Below are 23,699 nucleotides of genomic sequence, written 5' to 3' on the forward strand. Positions count from 1 at the left end.
AAGTGCTCTCTCTGTAACATTCTTGCTCTCCTGGACTGGTCTAACTCTCAAATAATTTCCTCGTCCGTGCGCGCTTTTCTCAGACCTCTGAGGCTCTCAAGCCCTTTTCCACGCAAGAGTCCTTTCCCTCTTTGACTTTTATATGGTGGGTCGAGACCCAACTCTGGTCCTCGTCTCCCCTTTTCGTCTATGCTATTGAAAGAGGTGGTGGAAAAAGAGAGATCTACAAAGCGGTCGATCTCATAGAGAGCTCATGATTTCCCTTTGCTCGACAATGATGTTGCGTCTTCTCGGAACGGTTTCCCTGTTCGCTCGGAAATGCGCGCAGAGATGGACTCGATCAAGGTCCATGTCAGACCGTGCCTGTGGGTAAGGTCAGTCAACGTCCAGGTGCGCAGATGGAAGAGGGGAGTGTGGGACCACTCACGAGATGAAGCTCCGCAACGCGCTGACACCTAGCCCTCTATACAGTCTCAGGAACCGCTTCAAGAAAGTATCTCGAATCGACGGGTCCGGTGGTGGCCGCTCGCGCATCAAATGTGTGAAGAGCTGCCAGCCAGTCAGCTGTTTAGGGTGGTTCGACAGAGACCGCTGCTGCACATTGGTCTTGAGCAGGTCGACCGGGTAGACTGGCGTGGTTGGGCTTGGTCAGTCGATGATGCGACATCGTTGTGCGCTGCATGTTGTTAGAACTCACCGATCAGCCAGGATGCAATCCCCGCAGTAGAGCCAGACAAGAACGAGACGACAGGCCCTGGCAGGCCGAACAGCTGTGCTTGGCCTCCTGGTTTTGTGTTTGGCGATGCATGGCGTCGGACGTAGGATCGAATGGTATCGTAGAAGCCAAAGTAGAGGGCTGTGCCAAGCGTATCTCGACACATGTCTGCGCAGGCGGTATCTTTGATGAGCGGCCAGACAGATCCTGGAGCACTTTCAAGTGTACTCACGCAGGGGAAATCCGAGGTAGAAGCCTTTGGGACCGCCATGATACCGCCAGATTTCAGCAGCCGCCTGGAAGCCAGATCTCGCTTGGTACTTTGACCCGACCTGGGTGACGAGACCCTTCTGCACCGCTGTCAAGTATTCCAGCTGCCTCTGCACTTTGACGAGCTCGAAGGGCGCTGAGCCACAGCTGTTCGTGCAAGACGTGAGCGTGAGAAGGAAGCAAGACGAAAGGAACCACACGAACCTGATAATAACTCCGCTCGTGGCACCGCCGGCGGCACCGCTCAGTGCTGTATGCCAGAGTTTTGACGAGTCGGCCAGATAGCCCCTCCGGTGAAGAGCCTCTTTGGTATTGACGTAGATGGAGAAGGAAGAGGTGCGCACAAATGAAATGGTGATGAGTGGAATCGTGACCCCTGAAACGAATAGTTGTCAGCCAAGGGTCCGTCTGGCCTCCCAAAGGGGAGACTCACCCCGAAAGAAGCCCTTCATGCCCTCCTCTTTAAGAACCGCTTTCCCACATGCCCATATACTCGGGTAGTACTTGACTTGTAACCGCGACTTGAGGCTGTCGAACTGCCATTGGGGAACCAAGAAGCGTCAGACATCAGACGGCGCCTGGGCGCAGTGAAATGATTACCCACAGGGAAAGAAGCAGCTGTCGAGACCAGCGATGCGGTACCGGCGGCCACGATGGTGCGATAGTTCCACAAGAAGTCGTTTACCTTGTCCTCGCTCCATGTTGTCGGGTTCCACCAGATCGGAGGAACGGCAGCCTGCACACCCAGGCTCTGACCGATACCCGAAAGCAAACCATTGCTATCGCCAGGGTTGACCGGCGTGCCGATGCTTGCCAGCCGAGAGGGACCAGCGACCTGCCCAACCAAGCTGGACTCTATCCCATCGTTGCCCATCCTATCTCCAGCTCAAGCGTCGCCCTCCCCCTCCTTGTTGCTTGTGACCCTGGTCACTGTGTAGCCGTCGCCCTCTCTAGACCTCGTTGTCGGCCCGAGAAATGGGAAACTTTTTCGCTGGACTGGTGGGAGGCGGGGCAAATCAAAAGGGCGCTGAAGAAGAAGCAGAGATATGCGCGTGTGTGTTCCGTGATCAGAGAAGACGACGGATGGCCATTGCCAGGCCGATGAAAAGGGGTCGCCGTGTCGGATCGAAGAAATGGTGAAGAAGCCGGCGTCCATCTCCGTCAGCTAATCCGACCCTCGGGCATTTTTTTGCAACACTGAAAGCGACATTTCAACACCACGTGTTTTAGCTTCCCACCGTGGTCGTCATATTCACGACAAGGGGGGGATGATGCCCTGTAATGGTTCTTCATTGATGCCGACTCGCACGGAGAAGGGCTCTTCCCAGAAATTGACCTCTACTACTCAAAGACGAATGAGCGTCAACCCGGTCGCTGCTCTCAGGAAAGCTCGGTCGCTGCTTTCGTTCGTGTAAACACTGGCTTGAGGTTCACACCTTGCTTTCCGGATCATCACTCAAGCAGATGTCAGACTATCCGTGATGAGAGAGAGATATCTAAGCGAATGTACGATACAGGAGAGCAAATGCTGAGCACAAATCTCGGAGGAAGAGCTGTATTGGTGGGAACCACTGACGTGCCCTGCTTGAATCTCGACTCTATATGGTCACGTGCATGCGCCAATCTGCTTCTTCTCCGCCCTCATCAACACCGTTTGGGCCTCTCTTTCCTCTCCCAAAAGCTATGTGAAGGCCAAAGGATGGCTGACAAGATGCCGACGATCACCCCAAAATCAATAAGTATATATCGTGCAAAAAGTCGGGAAATTCGATTGAACGGTACCATGCCTGAGTGGTTAAAGGGTGAGATTCAAGTTTTTCAGACAACTTAGACCGAACAAAGTGGTCTGGAACATCCTCATGGCGCGAGCCGCGTGGGTTCGAGCCCCACTGGTACCATCCGCTTTTTTGCCTCCTTTCGATGTTCTTTTCTCAAACCCTCGCTTGATGGCCAGTGATCGCTCGGCGAGGAGCAGAGGATAAGTTATGTGCTTCCTGCGGACATCTCCGACTCCTCTTGACCAACAAACGCGGTTTTTGGTCTCCTGGACGACGACACGACGATATGCTGACCAGTCAAAATAAATTGACACTCCTACTTGGTACCTCAATCGTTTCTGACCACACGCTCCTGGCAGCGCTCTCGACACTTTGACTCGTACGTAATTATCCTCCGAAGTCTCCATTCCCCTCTTCAAATAGGAGGCAATCCCAAATTCCTTAGCCACCCTTTGATACAGCTTTCCTTCCTGTCCTTCTTCCGCACCTCCCCGTGATTCCTCTTCTAGATAGAAACCAGAGAGAATGCTCGTACTAATAAGACTGTACGGTAACAAGGTTGGGTTGCGGTGATGCCATTCGAGCTTAATACATTCAAAGCTCCTTGCTCATGAAGTCCGATTGACTCTCCGTTCTCTGTATCCGAGTGTTGCAGTCCTTGGCAACCGGCCAGTCAGGAACAAAGAACGGCCAAAAACGAAGACGTGACTTCCGGGGGTTGACAAGGGTTACTTCACTACTAAGGTCGGCACGGAGTTTGCCTCGCTCTCCCGTCGACTCAGCAGAGTCGATGCACTGGCGCGGGCCGCGCTGAGTATTGGACTCACCAGCGAAGGCAAGGCATTCATCTTTGTCTCATAGGAAGGCCGCGCTATGGCAGAGCTTCAGCACATAGCCTTCGCTGTGAGTCACTCGCCGTGCTGGACTGGCTGAACTGCGCTGTGTATGTGCGTGAGGACAGGACCTTTTCACCTCCGTCTTTGTAGCTTTTTTTGTCCGTCGAAACCTACCTCTCATTGCATAAGACCCCTCATCCAGCTTGAGCTGCTTCGCCAGCAGCTTCTTCACCTCCTCTACAGCTGTCTCTTGCATGAGAGTCGCATTTTGACAGAAAATCGTTCGTATACAAGAGCCAGTCTCGTCATATTCGGACGTCTTCACACGCTCGAACTTGGCTTGCGCCTGCGGCTCTGGGGAATGTCCGACCTCACCGACGATGAGATTGAGAAGGAGAAGCAATACTGGCAAGCTCGAGCCGATGAGGGCGGACATTATCTCTTAAAGAAAGATCTTGACAATGTAATCGCTCGACCCTGGTGGATGAAGCTCAGAGCAGCCGGCAGCGACACATATCGAACACCCGAAGGGTGAGTAAGATAGGAATGGATGTTTGTGTGATTTGACTTAACGTACTGGCTGCTTATCATAGGTCGGATTGCAAGGGCGAGGTCATGGAATGGTACGCGCAGGACACTGCCCTTCGGACTTCTGGACGCCGTGAACTCATGGGCGTACAATTCGTTCCGCTCGCAGAAGTCGATCAAATCATGATTGAATGGCTCACAACACCCACGCTAGATGCAGGAGGGTCAACGTGGGTTGCAGACGGCCATGACAAGATCTGGTACGACCTAGATGAGGACACAGAAGAGAATGAGTGCGAAACAAGCAGCAGCGATACGCCAATGCATTTTACGGAACGACCCTCCAACATATTCGGCTTAGCCATCACGATCAATGGCGATCCTCATGTGCCGAAAGAAGATGAGCAACAATTTAACAAAGCGATGTCAATTGTCATAACAACGTTCAGCAAGGTCCTTGTCATACAGACCAGGTACCAGCCTTTACCAGTCCCAGCGGCTCTTCACGACTTTTTCTCATCGTCTCTTCACATCTTTGCCGCTCGTCGTGCCGATGTCGTCCTGGCCTATCTCGACGACTTCGATATCCGCGCAGAGGTGAGCACCTTTCGCACTACCCTCGGCTGCTCAGACTCACGATTAGTTGGTTCCTGCTGCCAGATCCGCGATGCAGCGACAGCATTCGAGCCCAGTGTCTCCCCTTTCCGTCAGTACATGGGCAATCCAGCATTCGACGGCGACATTCCTCTTCTTCAAGCTCGATATAATGTCAAAGGCGAAATCGCGCTTCACTACAAGGTGGCCGCCTTAGTTCGTGAAGCTTGTCTCGCTGCTCTCGTCGTCGTCCGCTATCCTGATAGAGCGACAATTCGCACCGCTCAATGCGATAAATTTGTCGGTGCCAAGCACCTCGTCAAGGTGCTGCAGATGGAACAGCTCGTCAAACCTCTAGTGCGTATAGTCGACTTCGATGAGGACCAGAGCTTTACCCGGAACAGCTGGATTTCAAGTGACCGACCTCCAGCCCTCGTCGTCTACTGCAACCGCTTCAGGACGATGCCCAATGCTATGAGCGATGAGGTGATCGAGGTGGAGCTCATATACGACTACTATGAAAACGACCAGAAGCGCTGTGGCGAGCGGCTCCCTGGTATCAGAACGGTCATGCGCGGCCGCATACACAGGATAGAGGGGAGGCTGGCCGAAATCGTGTTTCCCGCCGTCATGGACCGCGGCGAAATAGGCGGTGGTATCTCCTATGACCCCAAAGCAGACAGGGCTACCTCTCATCGTGAGCCGCCTTCTTTTGGCCATGTACGCGAACGTATCCTCGAGGTTCGCGCCGTAGGGCCCCAGCTTCCTAATATCGAGGATATCGAGTCGCACAACTACGCCCTGGACCTGATGGATGCAGAAAGGTCAATGTGTCCCGACAACTCTTCGTTCAACGCAGTCGTTTTCCCGCCGCTCGCACAGGACGGTAACGTGGCTAGGACCGAGATCGAGAGGGCACTTGCATGCTCATTCTACTCAACGATGGAGAATGAGCTGGAAAAACCTCGAGTGCCGAGCAAGCTCGCAGCTATGCAAGCAAAGGTCTTCGTCGAGGCCTTCGACCCTACCTATCCTGCCCAAGTCGTGTCGGGACCGCCCGGTACTGGCAAATCATACCTCATTGCGTCGATCTGCAAGGCGTATTCAGAGATCTCCTCGACTCAAGAGCGCTGGCACGACATGTGTTTGGTGCTGACGAGGACAAATGCAGCGGCCGTCGACGTCGCAAAGGAGCTGATGGACGTTGCTTGCCCGTTTGTCATCTTCAAAGGCGGCAGACAGGCTTCATTCTACCAGGGAGAATACTATGCAGCCGTCGAAAAGTACGCAAGGGATACAAAGAGTATCGAGACGCCCAAAGATGCGTGGTCTACTCTCAGAGGCAAAAGTGTTGTCATTTGCACGCTCGGCAAATTCGAAGTCATCAAGGACAATCTGCCGTGGACGCCGACATTGGCCCTGGTGCACGGCGCTTCGGAAATCCCTGCCCCGCGATTGAGCCAATCGCTACAAGGTATGCGGGGACTGGCTAAATTGATTCTCTTTGGCGATGAACACCAGATTCCACCTTACGGCCAAGAGTGGATGCCGAGCAATCGCTCTGCTTTCGACTACGCGGCGGAAACAAGCGAAGCCGAGGACGCCACAGTCAGGTGCAAACATCACACGCTTGATGTGTCGTGGCGTCTGCCTCCAGCCCTGGCCTCCTACATTTCGACAAGTATATACAGAAACTTGTTTTCCTGCTGCGAAGAGACGGGCGATGACGGATGGAAATCGTGCTTACGCTTCCTGGAGTTGACTCCACCCCATACCAAAGAAGAGCGCAAGTCCGCTAGCTCGAGCCTTTACAACCCTCGTGAAGCTCGTGCCGTCGTACAGATCGTCCAAAAGCTTGTCGAGAGGCAAAGGAAGTCATGGCAGATCTTGACTTTCTACAGTGACCAGAAGCGCGAGATCGAAAGTCAACTCGTCCGCGACCTCACTCTCGATGTGCCTGCCGACAGTATCCGAAGCAAAGATGGTGTACGTACGCAGAACCGTCATTTGACTCGCACCGAGGCCTCGGATCTTGTCTCAACCGTCGATGCATTCCAGGGCAAGGAGGCCGACGTCATTATTCTCTCAACGGTAAGAACTCAGATGCCTCAAGGATACCTGCACGACATCATCTGCGATTATCGCCGTCTCAATGTGGCCTTGACACGGTGCCGTGACAAGCTCGTCGTCGTCACAGCGTCCGAGCTATTGAAAAACCTGAAGGACCGTCACCTGGCGCTTCTCTTGACACGCCTAGCATCGCTAGCTCCGCGCGCTGAAGACTCAAATGACCCTTTCTTTTCTTGAGTATCTCGACTCGACTTAGGCTGGTAACCCATCATTGTCACATACCCTCTGTCTATTCTTTATTGAGCTGTCCTGTGGCAAGGTGTGAAGAATGATCATGGTTCGACCTGTCGCACACGATGTGATGCAAGCCTCGAAAAGCTAATTGACGTGGTAGAGCTAGCTTTTCTCGCCTGTGCTGGTAAGACAGACTCTCGACCTCATGACCGATCGATGGTCATTGCAAAGTAAAAGTACAAGTGGCTAGCAGCTACAGCGAAGGAGGCGGGAAAAGGTCTTCTATGTTACGCTATGCGGTCGTTCGTTTCTTTCTCCATTTGGCATGGACAAATCGTCTGTGCAAGTGGACGCCGGTCTTGCGATTCGTCCGGTGCGACTCTCGGACGCTGACTTCTCCCTCGAGGCCTACCACCTCTGCGTGCTGGCGAAGCTCCTCGACGTCGAAGAAGTAGGTGAAGGTATTGTCGCCCCTGCGATAGAAGGCCTGCTCCTCGCTCAAGAGCGCAGGCTCGGCCCAGGCTGCCGAGGCCTTCTGGTGGAACCGGAGCTGGGTCAGGTCGCCACGGGCAAAGTCTCGAAAGCACAGCGCTCCTCCCTCATCGGGCAGGCAGTCGGCGAGAGACTGCAGAACGGAGCGATGGTGCTGCGGTGGGATGGCAGAGAGGACAAAGATGAGGGAGACGACGGTCGGAGGTCCAAAGGGGTGTTGCGACAGCTGGGCTCGAAGCTCTTTGCCAGGGGTGGAGACGAGGTCATGGACAAAGGCGTTGATGCGGTCGGGGTCAAAGGCCGGATTAGAGGCAAGAATTTCGACAGCCCGCGAGGAGAAATCGCAAGCATGCGCCTTGATGTCTCGATTGCGCTTGATGATGGGGTAGAGCATATTGCCCGGTCCACATCCCACCTCGAGCAATACGCTCCCTCGCCCTGCCGTCTCTTCCTCGACGATAGCATCCCCTGCTATCGCTTCCTCGTCGCCCGACTGCTTGACCTCTGCGCCATCCTTTCCAATCTCGTCTTGTCTCTTCTGTGCTCCTCCTAGCACCTCGAACTCCTTCTCTGTCCAGTTCTTGTTCTTGAAGAAGCGGTCTTCGTGGTGCTTGTAGAAAAGGTTCCAGTGCTTGGCCGCATTGGCCTCGCACTTGTTGAGCACAAACGGGGTGGCCACCCGCCGATTCCGAGCGATGATCTCCTCAATCTTGTCAGGATCCTGGCCGACGGTGTGCTTGTGCTTGTGCGGCACCGCCTCCCCCCGCTTGTCCTCCTCCTTCGCCATGTCGAGCTTGACTCAAACGTCAAAAGCAGCTTTCTTCACTCAAAAATTAAAAATAAGAGCGCGAAGAATCTTGAAGAGGGCGTCGGTCGCCCGACACGTGGAATGTCAATCCAATTGTCTCAGACAGCAAGCGCGCTGGCCATTCCCCTCGCAGCTTCTTCTCGATTGACAGACTAGACACCACCCGGGACAAAACAGCATGAACGTCGACGACGTTGAGGATCGCGATGGCGTTCGCCTGTCGTGGAACGTCTGGCCGGCAACCAAGATTGAGGCCACACGGACCGTCGTTCCCATCTCCGCCCTTTACACGCCCATGAAAGACAGCGAGGAGAGGGCCAATCTGCCGCCTGTCGCTTATGAGCCCGTCACTTGCAAGCCGCCATGCCGCGCTATCCTGAACCCTTACTGGTGAGAGAACAAAGGCGCTTGGCTGTTGTCAATGAGAGAGACACGCTGACACGTACTACCGCGACAGTCAAATCGACATGCGTGGCAAGCTGTGGATCTGCCCCTTTTGCCTTTCTCGCAACGCCCTGCCGCCCCACTACCGCGACATCAGCAACACGAACCTGCCCCCAGAAGTGCTGCCAAAGTACACGACCATCGACTACATTCTCAGTCGTCCTGCTCAGATCCCACCTGTCTTCCTCTACGTTGTCGACACGTGCGTCGAAGAGGACGATCTCAAGGCGCTGAGGGAGTCGCTGGTGCTCAGCCTGAGCCTGCTTCCTCCCAATGCTCTTGTCGGCCTCGTCACCTTCGGAACTATGGTGAGTTAGCTTTGACCTATTGCGAAGGCGCAAGACTGACCCGAAGCACAGGCACAAGTCCACGAGCTTGGCTATGACGCCTGCCCAAAGAGCTACGTGTTCCGCGGGACCAAGGAGTACGCGCCCAAGGCGATCCAGGAGATGCTCGGCCTCTCCGGCGGTGCCCGCCCGGCCGCGCCTGGTGGGCCCTCGAGCGGGCCCCAGCCTCGAACCACGCCAGGGTCCTACGGTGCGAGCCGTTTCCTGCTGCCCGTCAGCCAGTGCGAGTATCAGTTGACGAGCATCCTCGAGCAATTGCAAAAGGACCCCTGGCCCGTGGCGAGCGACAAGCGGTCTCAGCGATGCACGGGCACTGCTCTGAGTGTTGCAGTCGGCATGCTCGAGACGACGTTTCCCAACACTGGCGCCCGTCTCATGCTCTTCTGTGGTGGCCCGGCCAGCGAAGGACCCGGCAATGTCGTTTCGACGGAGCTTCGCGAGCGTATCCGGTCCCACCACGACATTGACAAGGACAACGTGCGGTACTACAAGCGGGCGCTTAAGTTCTACGAGACGATCGCCAAGCGATGTGCTCAGAACGGCCACACGATCGACGTCTTTGCCGGCTGCCTCGACCAGGTTGGTCTGCTGGAGATGAAGTCGCTGGCAAACTACACCAACGGCTACATGATTCTCGCCGACTCGTTCCAGATGGGTATCTTCAAGGAGAGCTTCAAGCGCATCTTTGCAAAGGATGAGAGCAAGGGCGAGCTCCAGATGGGCTTCAACGCCACCCTGGATGTCCAGTGCACAAAGGAGCTCAAGGTCAGCGGTCTCATTGGTCACGCCATCAGTGCCAATAAGAAGTCGGCTTCCGTGGGAGAGACCGAGATCGGAATCGGTGGGACGTCGGCTTGGAAGCTGTGCAGCCTGACGCCAAAGACGTCGGTCGGTATCTACTTTGAAGTCGTCACGCCCGCCGGCCAGCCGCTCCAGCCAGGCTCACGAGGCCTGATTCAGTTCGTCACGCACTACCAGCATGCGAACGGCACCTTCCGCTTGAGAGTCTCCACCATTGCCCGCAGCTTCGCAGAAGGCGGCTCCGCTCAGATTGCAGGCTCCTTCGACCAAGAGGCTGCCGCCGTTCTTATGGCCAGGATCTCGGTCTTCAAGGCCGAAATCGACGACTCGCCCGATGTGCTGCGCTGGCTCGACCGCATGTTGATCCGCCTGTGTCAGAAGTTCGCAGACTACCGCAAAGACGATCCAGCCAGCTTCCGACTGACGGAAAACTTCAGCATTTACCCTCAATTCATGTTCCACCTCCGCCGAAGTCAGTTCTTGCAGGTGTTTAACAACTCACCCGACGAGACGGCCTACTACCGCCACGTGCTGAACAGCGAGGACGTCAACAACAGTCTCATCATGATTCAGCCGACGCTGATGAGCTATGGCATTGGCCAGGACCCTGTCCCGGTCCTCCTCGACTCGGTCTCGATCAAGGACGATGTCATTCTGCTCCTCGACACCTTCTTCCACATCCTCATCTTTCACGGCGATACCGTCGCGCAATGGAGAAAGGCGGGCTACCAAGAGCAGGAAGGGTACGAGTCATTCAAGGAGTGCCTCGAGACGCCTCAAAAGGATGCGGCGGATCTCCTCGACGACCGGTTGCCCCTCTCGCGCTTCGTCGTGTGCGACGCAGGTGGCTCCCAAGCTCGCTTCCTCCTGTCCAAGCTCAACCCCAGCACGACGCACATGAGCGGTGGCATGTACGGCACGTCTGGCGCAGGAACGGCCATCTTCACAGACGATGTCAGCTTGCAGGTCTTCCTGGAGCACCTCAAGCGCCTCGCGACGGGCTCGCAGTCCTCGTAAGGAATATAACCAGCTTCTATCTATGCTGTCAATGAATATTCAGTCACGTTCATGCTTGCCTCGCCCGAGCCAGTTCTCTCTGCTGCCCCAAGTCTGGTGAACATCCGGCAAATGTCGTATGAGACAAGGCTGTCAGAGAACTGACCGGCTGATGCCGTCTGCGGGTCATGTCATCGGCGTTGTATCGGACCCTTGCCGACAAATTCGCTCCGTACACGGGACTGACTTTTAAAAGCCCAGAAATCTGTCTAGAGGCCAAGAACCGTGTGCCAAGCCGAGGTGCAGGTGCAATGCGGGTCCAGCTTCTTCTTCGTTGCGCTTGTGTCTCTAATCGCCAATGTCGTGACCCAACACGACGTTGGTCGTAGAGGGTAGAGCACCGCCGCGTCTCTTGCAACACCCTCTCGCCGCACAATGATTGCCCTCTTCCAGATCTCAAACAGACCAATTCTCCGCGAGACGTTTGAGATCAAAAAACGCCATCGATCGATGCCGGCCGGAAGTTCAATTTCCTTTTTCTCTCCTCGCTCGCTCTCTCTCTCTCTCCTTTTGTTTTTCGGACTTGGAGATTTGCAAAGGAAGAAGCCGAACCCGAAAGCGGGCGGGAAGAAGCCCTGGCCTACTATATTTAATTTTCAGCACACGCAGTCAGTCAGTCTAAGCCGATCATGATTTAACAATGAAAGCCACATGCAGGGTAAGGAGAAGTGAACCGGCAGCTGCCAGGGCATAGGTAATAGTAGAGTAGTACTAGTACAGTACGTACTAGCAATAATACATTAGTAGTGTGTTGAACTCAGGTGACAAGTTGCGCTTACGCTTAAGTAACACGACTAAGGAAAAAAAAAAAAAGAAAAAAAAGAGTAATTCACAAGCGTCAGTCGTACCTCATCGGAAGAAAGACCGCGAGGGAAGGAAGCTAGGGTGGAGGGAGAGAGATCAGCACAGCACTGCCTCTCCGCATATATGATGCCGTTTTCTGTCGAATGCAATTCATGGTTTCCCCATCTCATTCCCTCTCCATCCATCCCGCATTCCCCGTTCCCTAATTCAGAAGAAGAGCGGCAGTGGACTTGGAAGATGAAGACGACGGCAGTCCTGACCGTGGCTGTGGCGCTGGCCCTCGGCGCTGCTTCGCCAGGCGAATGCATCGTGTTGCCACACGGTAGCACGATCCGATACCCGCAGATGCCTGCTCCGCTCGGGCGCCGGGAGGTGGGCGCCTCATCTGCCTCAATGCACATTCCCCTCGTCCACCAAAGCAAGCGGGATCAATCGAACCCCGACGAGACGCGCGCATTTGCATTGCGCCAGCGGGAGCACATCCTCGCCCGGTGGGGTTCCAAGAACAATGCGGCGGCAAACGAGGCCCGGGCAGCGATCCGAAAGAGACAAACGATTGGCCTGCAGGACTACGGCACGGATTCATCGTACTATGGCCAGGTCAGCGTAGGAACGCCAAAGCAAAACTTCAACGTCGTTCTTGACACCGGTAGCTCCGACTTCTGGCTCGCCACAACCGACTGCACCAGCTCCGAATGCGACTCAGCGACGTTGTTCAACCCGGCCTCGTCCTCTTCCTACCACAGCGGCAGCACACCCTTTCAGATCCAATATGGTACTGGTGCCGTGGCGGGGACATTGGTGGCGGATGACGTCTCGCTCGCCGGCTACGTCGTCAATGACCTGACCTGGGCAAATGTCGATCAGGTCGCCTCGGGCACCCTCACCCCAGGCAGCTCGGGCATCATGGGCATGGGCTTTGAGGAGCTGGCCGAGTCCAAGACGACTCCCTTTTGGCAGGTTCTTGTTGAGCAGAACCTACTCAAGACCAACGTGTTCAGCTTCCAACTCTCGCGCGCTCCCACGACGGCGACTTCGGCTACCTTTTCCCCCGGTGGCGTCTTCACCCTCGGCCAGCTCGACGGAAACCAGTACAGCGGTGACATCTCCTTTGTCAACGTTGTCGGCAACGACGGCTTCTGGTCCATTCCTCTCGATGCCATCACCGTCAATGGCAATACGGCCACGTTGTCGAGCGGCAACACGGCCGCAATCGACACGGGCACCACGCTCATCTCCATGCCCAATTCGGTCCTCGAACAGGTCTTTTCCCAGATTCCCGGCGCTACGCCCACGCAGATGAGCAGCTCAAGCGAAGGCTTCTACTCGATCCCTTGTTCCTCTAGCAACATCATCTCGCTGCGGTTCGGCGGAAAGGACTACACCATCAGCGCCCAAGACCTCCTTGCTGGTCGCCTCTCCTATTCAAGCTGCCTCGCCGCCCTCTTCTCGCTCGACCTTGGCGACAGCGGGCCAGACTACGTCGTCGGTGACACCTTCCTCAAGAATGTCTTTACTGCCTTCCAATACTCGCCTGCTGCCGTCGGCTTCGCTGCGCTCAAGGACTCTTCGGGCGCCCAGACTGTCGCTACGTCGTCGGGCGTCGTCGGAAGCGCCGCCGCTACGGCCACGTCGGCCGTGTCGTCTGCCTCGAGCGTGTCCTCGGCAATCACAGGCGTGCCGGGCCTGCCCAGCGTGTCGTCCAACACTGCGACCACATCCGCGTCGACGAACGTCGTCGGCGCCTCTGGTCTGCCCCAGCCCAGCGCCATCTCGACTTCTCAGACGGCCGCGCCCACTCTGCAAGCGGCCGGATCCGGCTCGAGCTCCAGCTTCGCTTCGCCCCGGGCTCCTCTCCTCTTCTCACTTGCCCTTGCAGCCCTCTTTGCCTTTGCATTTGCACTCTGATGCCCTACTCTCGCCTAGGCTATAAAACTTGCTTTTGCTCCATTCTCTCTCTTTTCTCCCTCCATTGCTCTCTTTCTTCATCGCACGGATTCTTCGCCTTCTGCCTCTGCTTTTTTTCTTTGCTATTGCTACAGCTACACTTATTGCACGCACATGTTGCAACCCTCTTCGAACAATGTCATACTCCAGGACATCGGCAACGAAGTTCTCTCAATCCAGAAAGCCCTTGATTGCACCGCCCACATTTGCGACGTCGATGCTGTCCAAAGATGGCAAGCCTGAGTCAGTCTCATACTTGTGAGAAAAGGGAAACAAAAAGAAAGAGAAGACGCACAGGAAGCTGTCGTGGCCGTGCGGAGCGTCTATCTCGTAGTAGCGGACCTCGGTGTTGCCATTGCGTCGGAGGCACTCTGCCAGCTCGCGCTGTTGGTCGATGGGGAAAAGAATGTCGGACTGGGCACCGATGATGAGCGTGGGGTGGTCCGAAAGGCTGCGCAGACCCTCTGCGAGCGAGTCGAGGTAGGTATGGGCACTGGGCGACGAGAGCGTCTGAATGTGTTGTCTTCTTCGCTTCCCTGCGCCTCCAGTCGATGTGCTGGTCGCCGCAGAGGCCGTCAGACTAGAGTCATCAGGCTCCGAAGAAGCGGGAGCCGCCGTTTGGTCGTCCTCCTCCTTCTGCCGCGCCAGTCTGTTCTTTTCTCGCCTCTTCTCGAGCGACGCTAGGGAATCCTGGCTCATGTCAAACAGGTCCATGGCCTTGCTGACGTAGATGAGGCTGTTTGCGTCGTACTTGAGGCAGAACTGCTCGCCCTGGTGGTCGAGGTAGGTCTCGATGAGAAAGTCGGGACAGAGTGCGGGTGCAAGCTCGTCCTCGGCATCGGCAGACCCTCTCCGGCGCTCGCGGCCGAATCGCTGCTCCCATTCGGGACCGCTACGGTAGGTGATGGTGGCAATCTGGCGAGCAAGCTTCATGCCCGTGTGCGGCGGCAACCTTCCCTCGTCGTAGTAGAAGCCACGGTTCCAGTTTGGGTCCGCCATGAGGACTGTTCGTATCGCAGTTCAGCATCATATTCCTTCTTCGTTGGAGCATCAAGCACGGCCACGTCCCTGTCTGCGGACTACTCACCGCTACGTTGGGCAAAGCGCAGTGCGATGCTCGATGGATTGGCACGGGCGCTGCCACTGATGCTGATGAGCTTTTGCACGCGTTGCGGGTAGAGGTGCGTGGCAGCGATGCTCTGCATGCCGCCCATGCTCGATCCCATGCTCGCATACAGTCGGTCGATGCCGAGGTGGTCGAGGAGCAAGAATTGGGCGCGGACCATGTCAAAGACGGAGATGATGGGAAACCGTGTCGCCCACGGCTTTCCCTCTGGATCAAGTGGGTGGGGCGAGGAAGGCCCAGTGCTGCCATAGCAGCTGCCAATGACGTTTGTGCAAATGACAAAGTACTTGTTGCTGTCGATGGCTTTTCCCGGCCCGATAAAGTCCTCCCACCAGCCCTTTGTCGTGTTTTCCGGGTGCGAGGCGGCATGCGAAGAGGCACTGAGACCCGTATGGAGGAGAATGGCGTTGGATCGGTCGCTGTTGAGCGTGCCCCAGGTCTCGTAGGCAATGTCAAACGAGGGAAGTTCGCCGCCATAGTCGAGCTCGAGGGGCGCATCGTGATGGTAGGTCTTGTAGCCAGACACGACATTCGTGTACGAAGGCTCTGGCCCATCGTCGGACGACGCGGAGCCAGATGCGGCCGATGGGTCCTCAATGTCGGGGCCTTGTCTGGCCAGCAGCCTCGCTGTCCTAGCCTCGTTGGCATCGATGCAGGGAAAGGCGAGGGACGGGTTGTTGCTGCTGCTGCTGCTGCTGCTGCCACCCGAGGCCCGCGATGGGGCTGATGATGCCACGGCCCGGGCGCAGCGAGGTATGGCTGCCTGTAGACCTCGCCATGATGCCGCTGCCGCTGCCTGCGCCGGCAGCCCTCGAGCTCCGGACCTAAGGAGCATGTCGTCGTCAATGTCTACACCGGTCGGTGCCTTAAGTCCCGAGCTTCCTTTTCTCTTTCTATTTTCAAAGCAGCTTTTGCGCACGAACACATTTCCAAGCCACGCGCGGGATTAGAGTGCAACAGGACCCCGTTCCATATTGGCCATTCACATCTTCTCGAGCCATACCAAATCTCGCTAAGATTCGACCATGAACCCCACAGCGGCGTGGAGCGTTGGTAGAGCTGCTGCGCGCTCATCGCAACGGACTGTGCCATTGTATGCCCAGGCACGATGTCCATTCAGACCAGTACCGTCAGCTCCGATCACACGACATGCCCGGTCCTTTGCTTGTTCCCCACGCCAGCATCGAGCCGCTCCCTTGGATCAGCAGCAACAGCAGCAACAGCAATACCAACAAAGGCCCCAGCTCAGCGAGACGCAGGCCCTCGCGGTACCTCAGGCCACCCTTGATGCCCAAGCGAGAAAAGTCAACGTCGTGTGGTCCAGTGGGATTGAGAGCCGGTAGTGAGTTGCGGCCTCTTCTTAGTGCATATACCCTCCATCTTTCTCGTCTCTGCGGCTGACATTGCCTTTTTCCAGCCACAACATTTGGCTCAGAGATCACTGCAGGTGTCCGGCGTGCTACCATCCGCAGACAAAACAGCGGCAGCTCGACACCTTCTCTGTGAGTTCCGTGAGAGGGGGAGAGAGCCCTCTGTTCTCCACGTCGAAACCTCTGAGCTGACTTGGCCCCTTCACATCCAGATCTCACCGCAGCTGAATCCCATCGCCGTCGAGAGCACCACCGAGGGCCTCTTGGTACACTGGCCCCAACCGGGCGCAGAAGAGACGTCGGCCTCGTCGCTGCTTGCCCGCGATGCCTCTTCGGACGACGCTGCTGCACCCCACTCCTCCCTCTATCCGTGGTCCTGGCTCTACTCCAACTCCTATGCACCTTCGCTCTCGCTCACCTCGGGCAGCGGCGAGCCGGGAACAGACATGGAAAAGGCCGGACGTCTGCTGTGGGGCAAGGGAATCGCCCAGCAGCCACCGAGCGTCACCTGGGCGGAGGTCATGGACGACCAGGGCAGCGACAGGGGCCTGCTCCGGTGGCTGAGCAAGATTGTGAGTGTGCTTCCCTCTTGCCTCTCTGAGCGAACAATATTCAAAGTGAGCCTCCCATTCCCACCTCCTCTTTCTCTCCCTCTCTGTCTCTCGGTGCAGGAACAATTTGGCTTCTGCTTCGTCACAGGCGTTCCACCCACGCCAGAAGACACCGAGGCGCTGGTGAGGAGGATTGCCTTTATCCGCGAGACGCACTATGGCGGCTTCTGGGATTTCACCTCGGACCTCTCTCACGGCGACACGGCCTACACCAACCTGGCGCTGGGCGCGCATACAGACACGACCTACTTTACCGACCCAGCCGGCCTCCAGCTCTTCCACCTCCTCAGCCACACAGAGGCCAAGGACGGCACAGCGCCCAGCGGGGGAGAGTCGCTCCTCGTCGATGGCTTCTTTGCCGCAAAGATCCTCCGGGAGGTCCACCCAGAGGCATACGAGGTCCTCTCCCAGGCTCGCTTCCGCACGCACAGCGCGGGCGACGACGATGTCCTGATCCGACCGCTCAAGAGAGGCGGCTTCCCCATCCTCGAGCACGACACCGTCACTGGCGAGCTTGTCCGTGTCCGGTATAACAACGATGACCGGAGCGTGCTCAAGCTGCCAGAGGACCAGGTCCTGCCCTTCTACGATGCATTGGCAAAGTGAGTTCTTCCCACTGGCAGCTGCTTTCCTCCTTTGGCGTGCTGACGCACAAAGATTGCGATTAACAGATGGCACGAGATCCTCACCAACGTCGACAGCGAGTACTGGGAGCAGCTGAAGCCTGGCAATGCTCTGAGTGAGTAGCTTCACCAGCAAGTGGAGGAGAAGGCCGTCGCGCCATGCTTAATTCTCTGTCCCTCTTGACAGTCTTTGACAACCACCGTGTTCTTCACGGACGATCGGCATTTGTGGGCAACCGAAGACTGTGCGGTGCCTATGTGAACCACGACGACTACCGCAGCCGGCTGGCCGTGCTGCGCAAGCGGTATCCAGACGTGGTCAACAACAAGCGCTTCTCGCGGTCGCCAGACGCCGACGAGGCTTCTTCGTCGAGCCGCGGCGTATGGGAGGATGGTCTATAGCGCACCCCTCGGGCTTGTTCGTCCCTTGCCTAAAGTGAAAGACAAGGATCATAGAAAGCGCAGCCTACCATGACTACAACAACCTAATAATAGCATTTTTCTGCTGAGAAGTTGTGCAGAACGTGCGCTGGGTGTGTCGTGTCGTCTTATCCGATAATAAGAGAGGCTCCTTATCTCCATCCTTGTTCGGTCTTTGGAGGGAACGCGACTAGCTAGCAACACTACTACTACTACTACTACTCTAAAGTGAGTCCCCGAACGGACACAGCCCGCGCCCCAGAATCACGACATTTTTCCATTTTCTATCCGACGCGCTTTGCGCGCTCCACCCATTCTTACTCGCTGGAGGCTGAGTCGCGATATCTTGTCAGCCGCCAGAGAAAGAGTGAGCAAAACGAGGCGACCAGAAGATCGGAGCGCGGGGGATTTCCCGCTTTCGTCTTGGTGGCTGAGATGACCGAAGCATCACCTTCATTACGTTAACATCATGAGGCGCGCTGTACCGTGAGCACAGGCACAAGAGGGGTTAACTAAAGTTTCGAGGGAGGAAGTCGGGCGAAAGCAAATTGAAGTCTGGGTTTTTTTTTATTTCTTCTTTGGCTTTGCTTAGCTCAGAAGAGGGCTGCGCGATTCGGTGTCTGCATGCACCCGGTTGATGCTGCTCGCTGATGAGGCAGCAGATGTTGCTTGTGCTGCACGACATGACACGGCTTGGTGGAGAGATGATGATGCGATAAGAACAAGCTCCTCTTCCCATCTATTCCCTCCATCTTCACCCCCATCAGTTCTCCACCTCCCGCGGTCGGCCTGCACCTGCAGCACGATGGCTTCCAGCTCCTCTTCCTTCGTGCCACCGCAACCGACGACGACAACAATGATGGAGCAGGGCTCTTCTGCCTCGAGCCCCAGCGAGCGGCCCTCGTCGCCTTCCTCATCTACCAATACGCACACGTCCGCCTTGCTCTTTTCGCCGCGTGTCTATGGCGACCGCCTGACGCTTCCGGGTCAGGGTCACGACGGCCACGTTGAGCAAGACGAAGATGCCCTGCTGACGCCCCCCTCGACCGCGCCGCCGTCGCTCTGGTCCGTCTCATCGCGACCGCGTGCGACGGCGGCCAAGAACGAGGCCAAGAACAAGGTCAGGAGTGAGGCAGCTCCTGCGATGCAGCGCACGAGGGGAGCCAAGGACGATGCGGCCATCGTTGAAGAGCTCGACGAGGAGCGACTTGGCCATCTCGACGGCTCCGACACCGACCAAGGCGATGCGGATGACGATGACGACGACGACGGTGGGGAAGAAGCGCATCAAGACTCGCACGGGGACAATGACGAAGAGGAAGAGGAGGAAGAAGAGGACCTCGGCGTAGACCTGCCCGCCACACTATCGCATGCGCACTCGATCCTGCTGGCAGAGGCAAAGGCACTCCTCGATGCCGCCTCGAGGCTGCAGGGCGTCGAGATGCAAAAGGGGTCCGACGAGAGAATAGCGGGACCCTCGAGTGGACGACGGGCAAGCTCGACGCGCGCCTCGTTTGAGGACGCCATCAAAGTCCTTGTCGGCACCGTCGCCGGTGGCGGCAAGATTGTTTGGACCGGCGTGGGCAAGAGCGGCCTGATTGCGCGCAAGCTCTCGGCCACATCCATGTCCCTCGGCCTACCCTCGGTCTATATGCACCCGACGGAGGCGCTGCACGGCGACCTGGGCCTCGTCTCAGGCCACTTTCCACATGCGCCCGTCGCCCCTCTGCTCCGAGCGAGGGCTTCTGAGAACCGAGCGCCGGCACCACCGCGTCAGCCCGACGCCATCTGTGCGCTCTCGCACAGCGGCGGAAGCTCCGAACTGCTCCAGCTCCTGCCCCACCTCCAGCTGAGGGGGTGTCCCATCCTTGCCTTTTCGGCCAGGGAGGACTCCAAGCTCGTCGAGGCCGCCACCGGCGGGAGAGGTGCCTGGGTCGACTGCAGGACATCGTCGCCCGGCTCGCCCGTCGACGACGAGCAAGGCACGGCAGAGGCCGATGGCCTCGTCCCAGCACCTACGAGCAGCACGACAGTGGCCCTGGCCATGGGCGACGCTCTCATTCTCTCTGTTGCACGCGCATGCGGGCTTGGCAAACAGAGCTTCACGAGGAACCACCCCGGTGGCAAACTCGGCGGCAGGCTCCTCCAGGAAGAGACGCTGATCCGCATGGGCAGTGCCGCGGCGTGAAGGCTCCTCTCTGTTTCTCTCTCATCATTCTATCGCAGTACTCTGGAATTCGCATAATAGACAACTTGACCCCCCATTCTTCATTTTCTTGCCTTGGGAAAGGGATCATCAGCCTGTGTGTGGATGTGGAGTGTGCCCAAAACGTGGCTCAAGATTTCCGAAAAAGTTCTAGGAAAAAGTCCGAGCGAAAGGCAGGCAGACAGAAAAAAAAAATTAAAGAAAAATAAGAAGATGCTTCCTTGCTTCATCGAGACCAAGGCAAGACAGACGTCGCAAGAGAAGAAGAGAAGAAGAAGAAGAAGAAGAAGAAGAAGAAGAAGATGAGGCAGAAGCGAGCCAAGACATACCGCAAGCTGCTGGAGGCGTACATCCGCCACTTTGGCCTGCGCCCGCCGCTGCAGGTGCTCCTCGATGCGCCCATGGTCCTCGCCCTCGTCCGCGAGAAGCTCTCGGCGGGCGATGTGGCGCTGCGTCTCGAGAGCGTGCTGCAGGCCTCTGCAGCCCTCGGTGCGCGCTTCAACACGACGGTCTCGATGTCGGGCGGCTACGGCGGCGGCGGATCGACCGCGGCGGAGAAAAAGGCGGGCGCGATCAAGCCGATGATTACGCAGTGCTGCATCGCCGAGCTGTATGCGCACCAGCGCGAGACGGGCGAGCGCCTGGCCGTCGAGATGGCCAAGACGTTTGAGCGGCGGCGGTGCAACCACCGCGATGCCGCCATGCCAGGCGAGCGCTGCCTGCTCGATGTCCTTGGCCCCACCAACAAGCACCGGTACGTGCTCGCGTCCGACAGCGCCGGTCTGCGCGCGGCCGTGCGGCGCGACGTGCTCGCCGTGCCCGTGTGCCACCACAACGAGCGAAACGTGCTGGTGCTGGAGCCCATGAGCGACAAGACGCGCCTGCGGTGCGAGGAGCTCGAGCGGGCCAAGCTCGATCTCTCGGCAGGTCGCACCGTGCTGGGCAAGCGCAGTGGCGACATTGTCGGCCTCGACGACGACGATGGCGAGCACCACCGCGACGTCGACGCCGACGAAGACGCGGCTGGAACCGTCCATGACAAGGCCAAAGTGGCGCTACCGAGGAAGAAGAGGCCCAAGGGGCCCAATCCACTCAGTGTGAAGAAGTCGACGTCCTTGAAAAAGAAGAAAGGAAAGGGTGGGGAGAAGCCGGCAAAGGAGCAGGGCGGCGACAAGAAGAAGGATGGTGCGAGCGTGCCGGCGTCCCAAGGAGGGGCGCAAGGAGCAGGAGGAGAAGGAGGGGTGGGAGGTGGCAAAAGGAAGCGGCGAAAGCGTGGACATGGCTCGGCGGCCACGGACCAGCCACCCTCCTCATGAATGCTGCCAATCCTAGCACAACGATTGTATGAACACACGCAAGCTGTACAGTAGAACAACGACAATTGACTCAATATTCCATGCAAAATCACGATGAGCTCTATGGAGCTGAGAGGAGCCAGAATGAATGAAAAGAGCGGCGAGGCGTGGGCGAGAAGACGAAGGGAGACAGGACGGCGACAGTCTACTGGTACAAGAGAGTGCAGAAGATAGAGGGAGAGGGAGACGTGTCAAGAAGAGACCTTTGCACCTTGGAGCTTGTTGACGAGACCTTTGACACCGCTCTCGCCCACATCCTTTGCGTCACCGTTGGCTTGACCTTGGGAGGTGCGCGCATCCTCTCCCTCATCTCCCGTCAGGTAGTCTGCGTCTTCAACCTCGCCATCCCTACTGCTGCTCTCGCTGTACAGCTCCGACTTGGTAGGTGGTGAAATGCGGCCTTCTTCTTCTCCATCGGCAGCAGCAGCGCCTGTACCCTCGTCGCCTGATTCGCTGGGCCCCGTCTTTCCATCGGCGGCCAGAGCAGCAAATGTCCGGAACTTGGTGCTGGCTCGAACGGCATTGATGGCCGTCTTCCACCGCTTGCGGTAGTTCTCCCGCAGGCCGAGGGAGAGATCGTGTGACGCCTCGGTCTCGGTTCGGTTCTCGGTGAGCCACTGGATACACGAGTGACACGAGTCAGCAAAGATGGACAGGAAGAGGAAAGACGTAAAGGGACCCAGCTTACCTTGTGCTTCATGGCCTCGTCAGCCGTCAAGCGTTTCGAGGGGTCGACGGTGAGACATGACTTGACAAATTCCTTTGCGGCGGGACTGACGTTCTTCCAGTAACGATCGTGGAACTCGATTTTTCCTCGTTGCGTCTCTGCTGCCAGCTTGTCAGGGTCGTCTGAGCGGAAGGGCGTGTAGCCGCAGAGCCTGTCGAGGGGGAGCAGAATTCAGCAATGTGAGCCATGGGTGGAGCGGATGGCAACCAGCGCTAAGTCTCTTTCTCACATGGTGTAAGTGATGATGCCCAAGCTCCACATATCGACGGCCTTGCCATGTCCCTTCTTTGCAAGAATCTCCGGAGCAGCGTAGCCAAAGGAGCCACAAACATTCGTCAGCACCTCATCCTCGGCCTTGAGGTGCTTGGCGATTCCAAAGTCGACGAGCACGACATTGGCGTCCTCCTCCTTTGTCCGGTAGAGGATGTTCTCTGGCTTGACGTCTCGGTGCACAATGTTGTGGTGGTGCAGATACTGGATCGCAGAGAGCACTGCTCGGATTGTTCGGCAGGCGTCGCCCTCGGTGAATCGACCTCGCTGGAGGATACGGTCAAAGAGCTCTCCGCCGCTGGCCTCTTCGAAGACGAGGTAGTACTGTGGGACCGAGCATCAGCACAATGATCAGGGCCTGTAGAAGGAAAAAAGCCAGGACTGACCTTGTCCTTTGACTCAAACCAGTCGAGAAACTTGACGACGTGAGGCTGATCAAGGCCCTGTATTGGCGATTCCCTCTCTCGTTAGCTAGCTGTTCGATGAGCTGGGTGCGCGCACACAGCGTGATGGACCAACCTTGAGTACATCCATCTCATCCTGCACAATTTCATCGTGGCCCTTCAAGATCTTCTTGCTAATGACCTTGACGGCCACATTGATCGGGGGGTCCGCTGCGTTCCATTTGGCCGACCGGACAATGCCAAAGGTGCCTTCGCCGAGCGTCTTTGTGAAGGTATACTCCTTCTTCTTGACTGTCGATGCGCCATTCCAGTGAGCCAACTGACGTCAGAAAGAGAAGAAAACAACGCACCATACGTGTCGGGCTGCTTGGCAAAGGGATTGTGAGGCATCCTTGCCACTATCTCCGTTGGCCGGTCGTTGTCGATGCGCGCGCAGTGACAGAGAAACCGAGGCTCGACGTCGCACGCAGGTGGACCGGGAAGCGGAGCAGAGGCGGCAAAAGGCGTGTGTTGTCCTTGATCGTCGCAGTGAAGGATCGGAGATCTGCCTTTCGTCGTTGCAAAAGAGAGGGAAGAGGCGCTGTAGAGAGCGAGCCTTCCGGTCTGAAAATTGCAGACTGTCGCCGCGCCGCTCCGCACGGACGCGAACTTATTGCTCGTCTACGCGTGCTGTCACCTTGCCGTGCACCCGTTTTCGGCACGCTGGATCCACTGCCTGAATTTTGACTTGCTCGACGTGCAGTGAAGAGAGGCTACTCTCGGTAATTGAAGGTGACGCTGGTAGAGACGAGATGAGCAAACACCTGGGTGGGCAGAGAACAATAGCGGAAATGGCAGAGGCGAGGCATGCACATGGAGATAGG

At 57.0% G+C, this 23,699-nt stretch overlaps 10 protein-coding genes and 1 non-coding gene across 11 annotated transcripts; 7 read left to right on the forward strand and 4 right to left on the reverse strand.

Annotated features, from left to right (window-relative positions):
• Positions 1-135: 135 nt before the first annotated feature.
• Positions 136-2,140, reverse strand: FA10DRAFT_239405 (mitochondrial carrier). Its single transcript, XM_025519182.1, has 7 exons — positions 1,590-2,140; positions 1,419-1,521; positions 1,190-1,361; positions 948-1,132; positions 698-883; positions 428-629; positions 136-363 (listed from the first exon to the last, which is right to left on the reverse strand). The coding sequence occupies exons 1-7, from the start codon at positions 1,857-1,859 to the stop codon at positions 252-254; spliced, it is 1,230 nt and encodes a 409-aa protein (XP_025379081.1). The 5' UTR covers positions 1,860-2,140; the 3' UTR covers positions 136-251.
• Positions 2,141-2,762: 622 nt separating this feature from the next.
• Positions 2,763-2,883, forward strand: FA10DRAFT_t17. Its single transcript has one exon. It is a non-coding gene; the product is annotated as a tRNA-Leu (tRNA).
• A 1,077-nt stretch (positions 2,884-3,960) lies between these two features.
• FA10DRAFT_284800 (P-loop containing nucleoside triphosphate hydrolase protein) lies at positions 3,961-7,028 on the forward strand (the record flags this gene model as incomplete). Its single annotated transcript, XM_025523948.1, has 3 exons — positions 3,961-4,130; positions 4,193-4,724; positions 4,788-7,028. The coding sequence occupies 3 exons, from the start codon at positions 3,961-3,963 to the stop codon at positions 7,026-7,028; spliced, it is 2,943 nt and encodes a 980-aa protein (XP_025379082.1).
• A 152-nt stretch (positions 7,029-7,180) lies between these two features.
• FA10DRAFT_265714 (S-adenosyl-L-methionine-dependent methyltransferase) lies at positions 7,181-8,331 on the reverse strand. The gene has a single exon (XM_025521175.1). The coding sequence runs from the start codon at positions 8,302-8,304 to the stop codon at positions 7,318-7,320; it is 987 nt and encodes a 328-aa protein (XP_025379083.1). The 5' UTR covers positions 8,305-8,331; the 3' UTR covers positions 7,181-7,317.
• Positions 8,332-8,503: 172 nt separating this feature from the next.
• Positions 8,504-10,934, forward strand: FA10DRAFT_271400 (protein transporter SEC23; the record flags this gene model as incomplete). Its single annotated transcript, XM_025523097.1, has 3 exons — positions 8,504-8,715; positions 8,783-9,077; positions 9,129-10,934. 3 exons carry the CDS (start codon positions 8,504-8,506, stop codon positions 10,932-10,934), a joined length of 2,313 nt encoding a protein of 770 aa, XP_025379084.1.
• A 1,130-nt stretch (positions 10,935-12,064) lies between these two features.
• FA10DRAFT_265716 (acid protease) lies at positions 12,065-13,932 on the forward strand. Its single transcript, XM_025521176.1, has one exon. The coding sequence runs from the start codon at positions 12,171-12,173 to the stop codon at positions 13,683-13,685; it is 1,515 nt and encodes a 504-aa protein (XP_025379085.1). The 5' UTR covers positions 12,065-12,170; the 3' UTR covers positions 13,686-13,932.
• On the reverse strand, positions 13,791-15,721 carry FA10DRAFT_77514 (homoserine acetyltransferase). Its single transcript, XM_025525696.1, has 3 exons — positions 14,812-15,721; positions 14,020-14,728; positions 13,791-13,944 (listed from the first exon to the last, which is right to left on the reverse strand). Exons 1-3 carry the CDS (start codon positions 15,683-15,685, stop codon positions 13,896-13,898), a joined length of 1,632 nt encoding a protein of 543 aa, XP_025379086.1. The 5' UTR covers positions 15,686-15,721; the 3' UTR covers positions 13,791-13,895.
• Positions 15,722-15,838: 117 nt separating this feature from the next.
• Positions 15,839-18,115, forward strand: FA10DRAFT_265717 (Trimethyllysine dioxygenase). Its single transcript, XM_025521177.1, has 6 exons — positions 15,839-16,192; positions 16,268-16,352; positions 16,433-16,792; positions 16,892-17,433; positions 17,503-17,570; positions 17,642-18,115. Exons 1-6 carry the CDS (start codon positions 15,876-15,878, stop codon positions 17,854-17,856), a joined length of 1,587 nt encoding a protein of 528 aa, XP_025379087.1. The 5' UTR covers positions 15,839-15,875; the 3' UTR covers positions 17,857-18,115.
• Positions 18,116-18,470: 355 nt separating this feature from the next.
• FA10DRAFT_265718 (SIS domain-containing protein) lies at positions 18,471-20,160 on the forward strand. The gene has a single exon (XM_025521178.1). It carries the CDS (start codon positions 18,680-18,682, stop codon positions 20,060-20,062), a length of 1,383 nt encoding a protein of 460 aa, XP_025379088.1. The 5' UTR covers positions 18,471-18,679; the 3' UTR covers positions 20,063-20,160.
• A 605-nt stretch (positions 20,161-20,765) lies between these two features.
• Positions 20,766-21,459, forward strand: FA10DRAFT_265719 (hypothetical protein). Its single transcript, XM_025521179.1, has one exon. It carries the CDS (start codon positions 20,782-20,784, stop codon positions 21,394-21,396), a length of 615 nt encoding a protein of 204 aa, XP_025379089.1. The 5' UTR covers positions 20,766-20,781; the 3' UTR covers positions 21,397-21,459.
• On the reverse strand, positions 21,450-23,694 carry FA10DRAFT_265720 (putative CMK1-Ca2+/calmodulin-dependent ser/thr protein kinase type I). Its single transcript, XM_025521180.1, has 6 exons — positions 23,187-23,694; positions 22,952-23,127; positions 22,819-22,875; positions 22,392-22,756; positions 22,124-22,313; positions 21,450-22,052 (listed from the first exon to the last, which is right to left on the reverse strand). The coding sequence occupies exons 1-6, from the start codon at positions 23,224-23,226 to the stop codon at positions 21,627-21,629; spliced, it is 1,254 nt and encodes a 417-aa protein (XP_025379090.1). The 5' UTR covers positions 23,227-23,694; the 3' UTR covers positions 21,450-21,626.
• Positions 23,695-23,699: the final 5 nt, after the last annotated feature.

The sequence above is a fragment of the Acaromyces ingoldii genome, assembly GCF_003144295.1.
Source record: "Acaromyces ingoldii strain MCA 4198 unplaced genomic scaffold FA10scaffold_2, whole genome shotgun sequence".
Classification (NCBI taxonomy): Eukaryota; Fungi; Basidiomycota; class Exobasidiomycetes; order Exobasidiales; family Cryptobasidiaceae; genus Acaromyces; species Acaromyces ingoldii.

What these genes read in the sequence shown, in the direction of transcription:
- FA10DRAFT_265714 (XM_025521175.1), bottom strand. Translation starts at nt 8,304, where the DNA reads ATGGCGAAGGAGGAGGACAAGCGGGGGGAGGCGGTGCCGCACAAGCAC.
- FA10DRAFT_265716 (XM_025521176.1), top strand. Translation starts at nt 12,171, where the DNA reads ATGCACATTCCCCTCGTCCACCAAAGCAAGCGGGATCAATCGAACCCC.
- FA10DRAFT_265718 (XM_025521178.1), top strand. Translation starts at nt 18,680, where the DNA reads ATGGCTTCCAGCTCCTCTTCCTTCGTGCCACCGCAACCGACGACGACA.
- FA10DRAFT_239405 (XM_025519182.1), bottom strand. Translation starts at nt 1,859, where the DNA reads ATGGGCAACGATGGGATAGAGTCCAGCTTGGTTGGGCAGGTCGCTGGT. An exon ending in ACGAGCGGAGTTATTATCAG is followed by an intron (nt 1,133 to 1,189) that starts GTTCGTGTGGTT and finishes TTGCACGAACAG; the next exon opens with CTGTGGCTCAGCGCCCTTCG. An exon ending in GATTGCATCCTGGCTGATCG is followed by an intron (nt 630 to 697) that starts GTGAGTTCTAAC and finishes CAACCACGCCAG; the next exon opens with TCTACCCGGTCGACCTGCTC.
- FA10DRAFT_77514 (XM_025525696.1), bottom strand. Translation starts at nt 15,685, where the DNA reads ATGCTCCTTAGGTCCGGAGCTCGAGGGCTGCCGGCGCAGGCAGCGGCA. An exon ending in GCGCTTTGCCCAACGTAGCG is followed by an intron (nt 14,729 to 14,811) that starts GTGAGTAGTCCG and finishes CGATACGAACAG; the next exon opens with TCCTCATGGCGGACCCAAAC. An exon ending in CACGGCCACGACAGCTTCCT is followed by an intron (nt 13,945 to 14,019) that starts GTGCGTCTTCTC and finishes ATCTTTGGACAG; the next exon opens with CATCGACGTCGCAAATGTGG.
- FA10DRAFT_265717 (XM_025521177.1), top strand. Translation starts at nt 15,876, where the DNA reads ATGAACCCCACAGCGGCGTGGAGCGTTGGTAGAGCTGCTGCGCGCTCA. An exon ending in AGTGGGATTGAGAGCCGGTA is followed by an intron (nt 16,193 to 16,267) that starts GTGAGTTGCGGC and finishes GCCTTTTTCCAG; the next exon opens with CCACAACATTTGGCTCAGAG. An exon ending in TTCTACGATGCATTGGCAAA is followed by an intron (nt 17,434 to 17,502) that starts GTGAGTTCTTCC and finishes TGCGATTAACAG; the next exon opens with ATGGCACGAGATCCTCACCA.
- FA10DRAFT_265720 (XM_025521180.1), bottom strand. Translation starts at nt 23,226, where the DNA reads ATGCCTCACAATCCCTTTGCCAAGCAGCCCGACACGTATG. An exon ending in GGTTTGAGTCAAAGGACAAG is followed by an intron (nt 22,757 to 22,818) that starts GTCAGTCCTGGC and finishes TCGGTCCCACAG; the next exon opens with TACTACCTCGTCTTCGAAGA. An exon ending in ACGAGGCCATGAAGCACAAG is followed by an intron (nt 22,053 to 22,123) that starts GTAAGCTGGGTC and finishes TCGTGTATCCAG; the next exon opens with TGGCTCACCGAGAACCGAAC.
- FA10DRAFT_265719 (XM_025521179.1), top strand. Translation starts at nt 20,782, where the DNA reads ATGCCAGGCGAGCGCTGCCTGCTCGATGTCCTTGGCCCCACCAACAAG.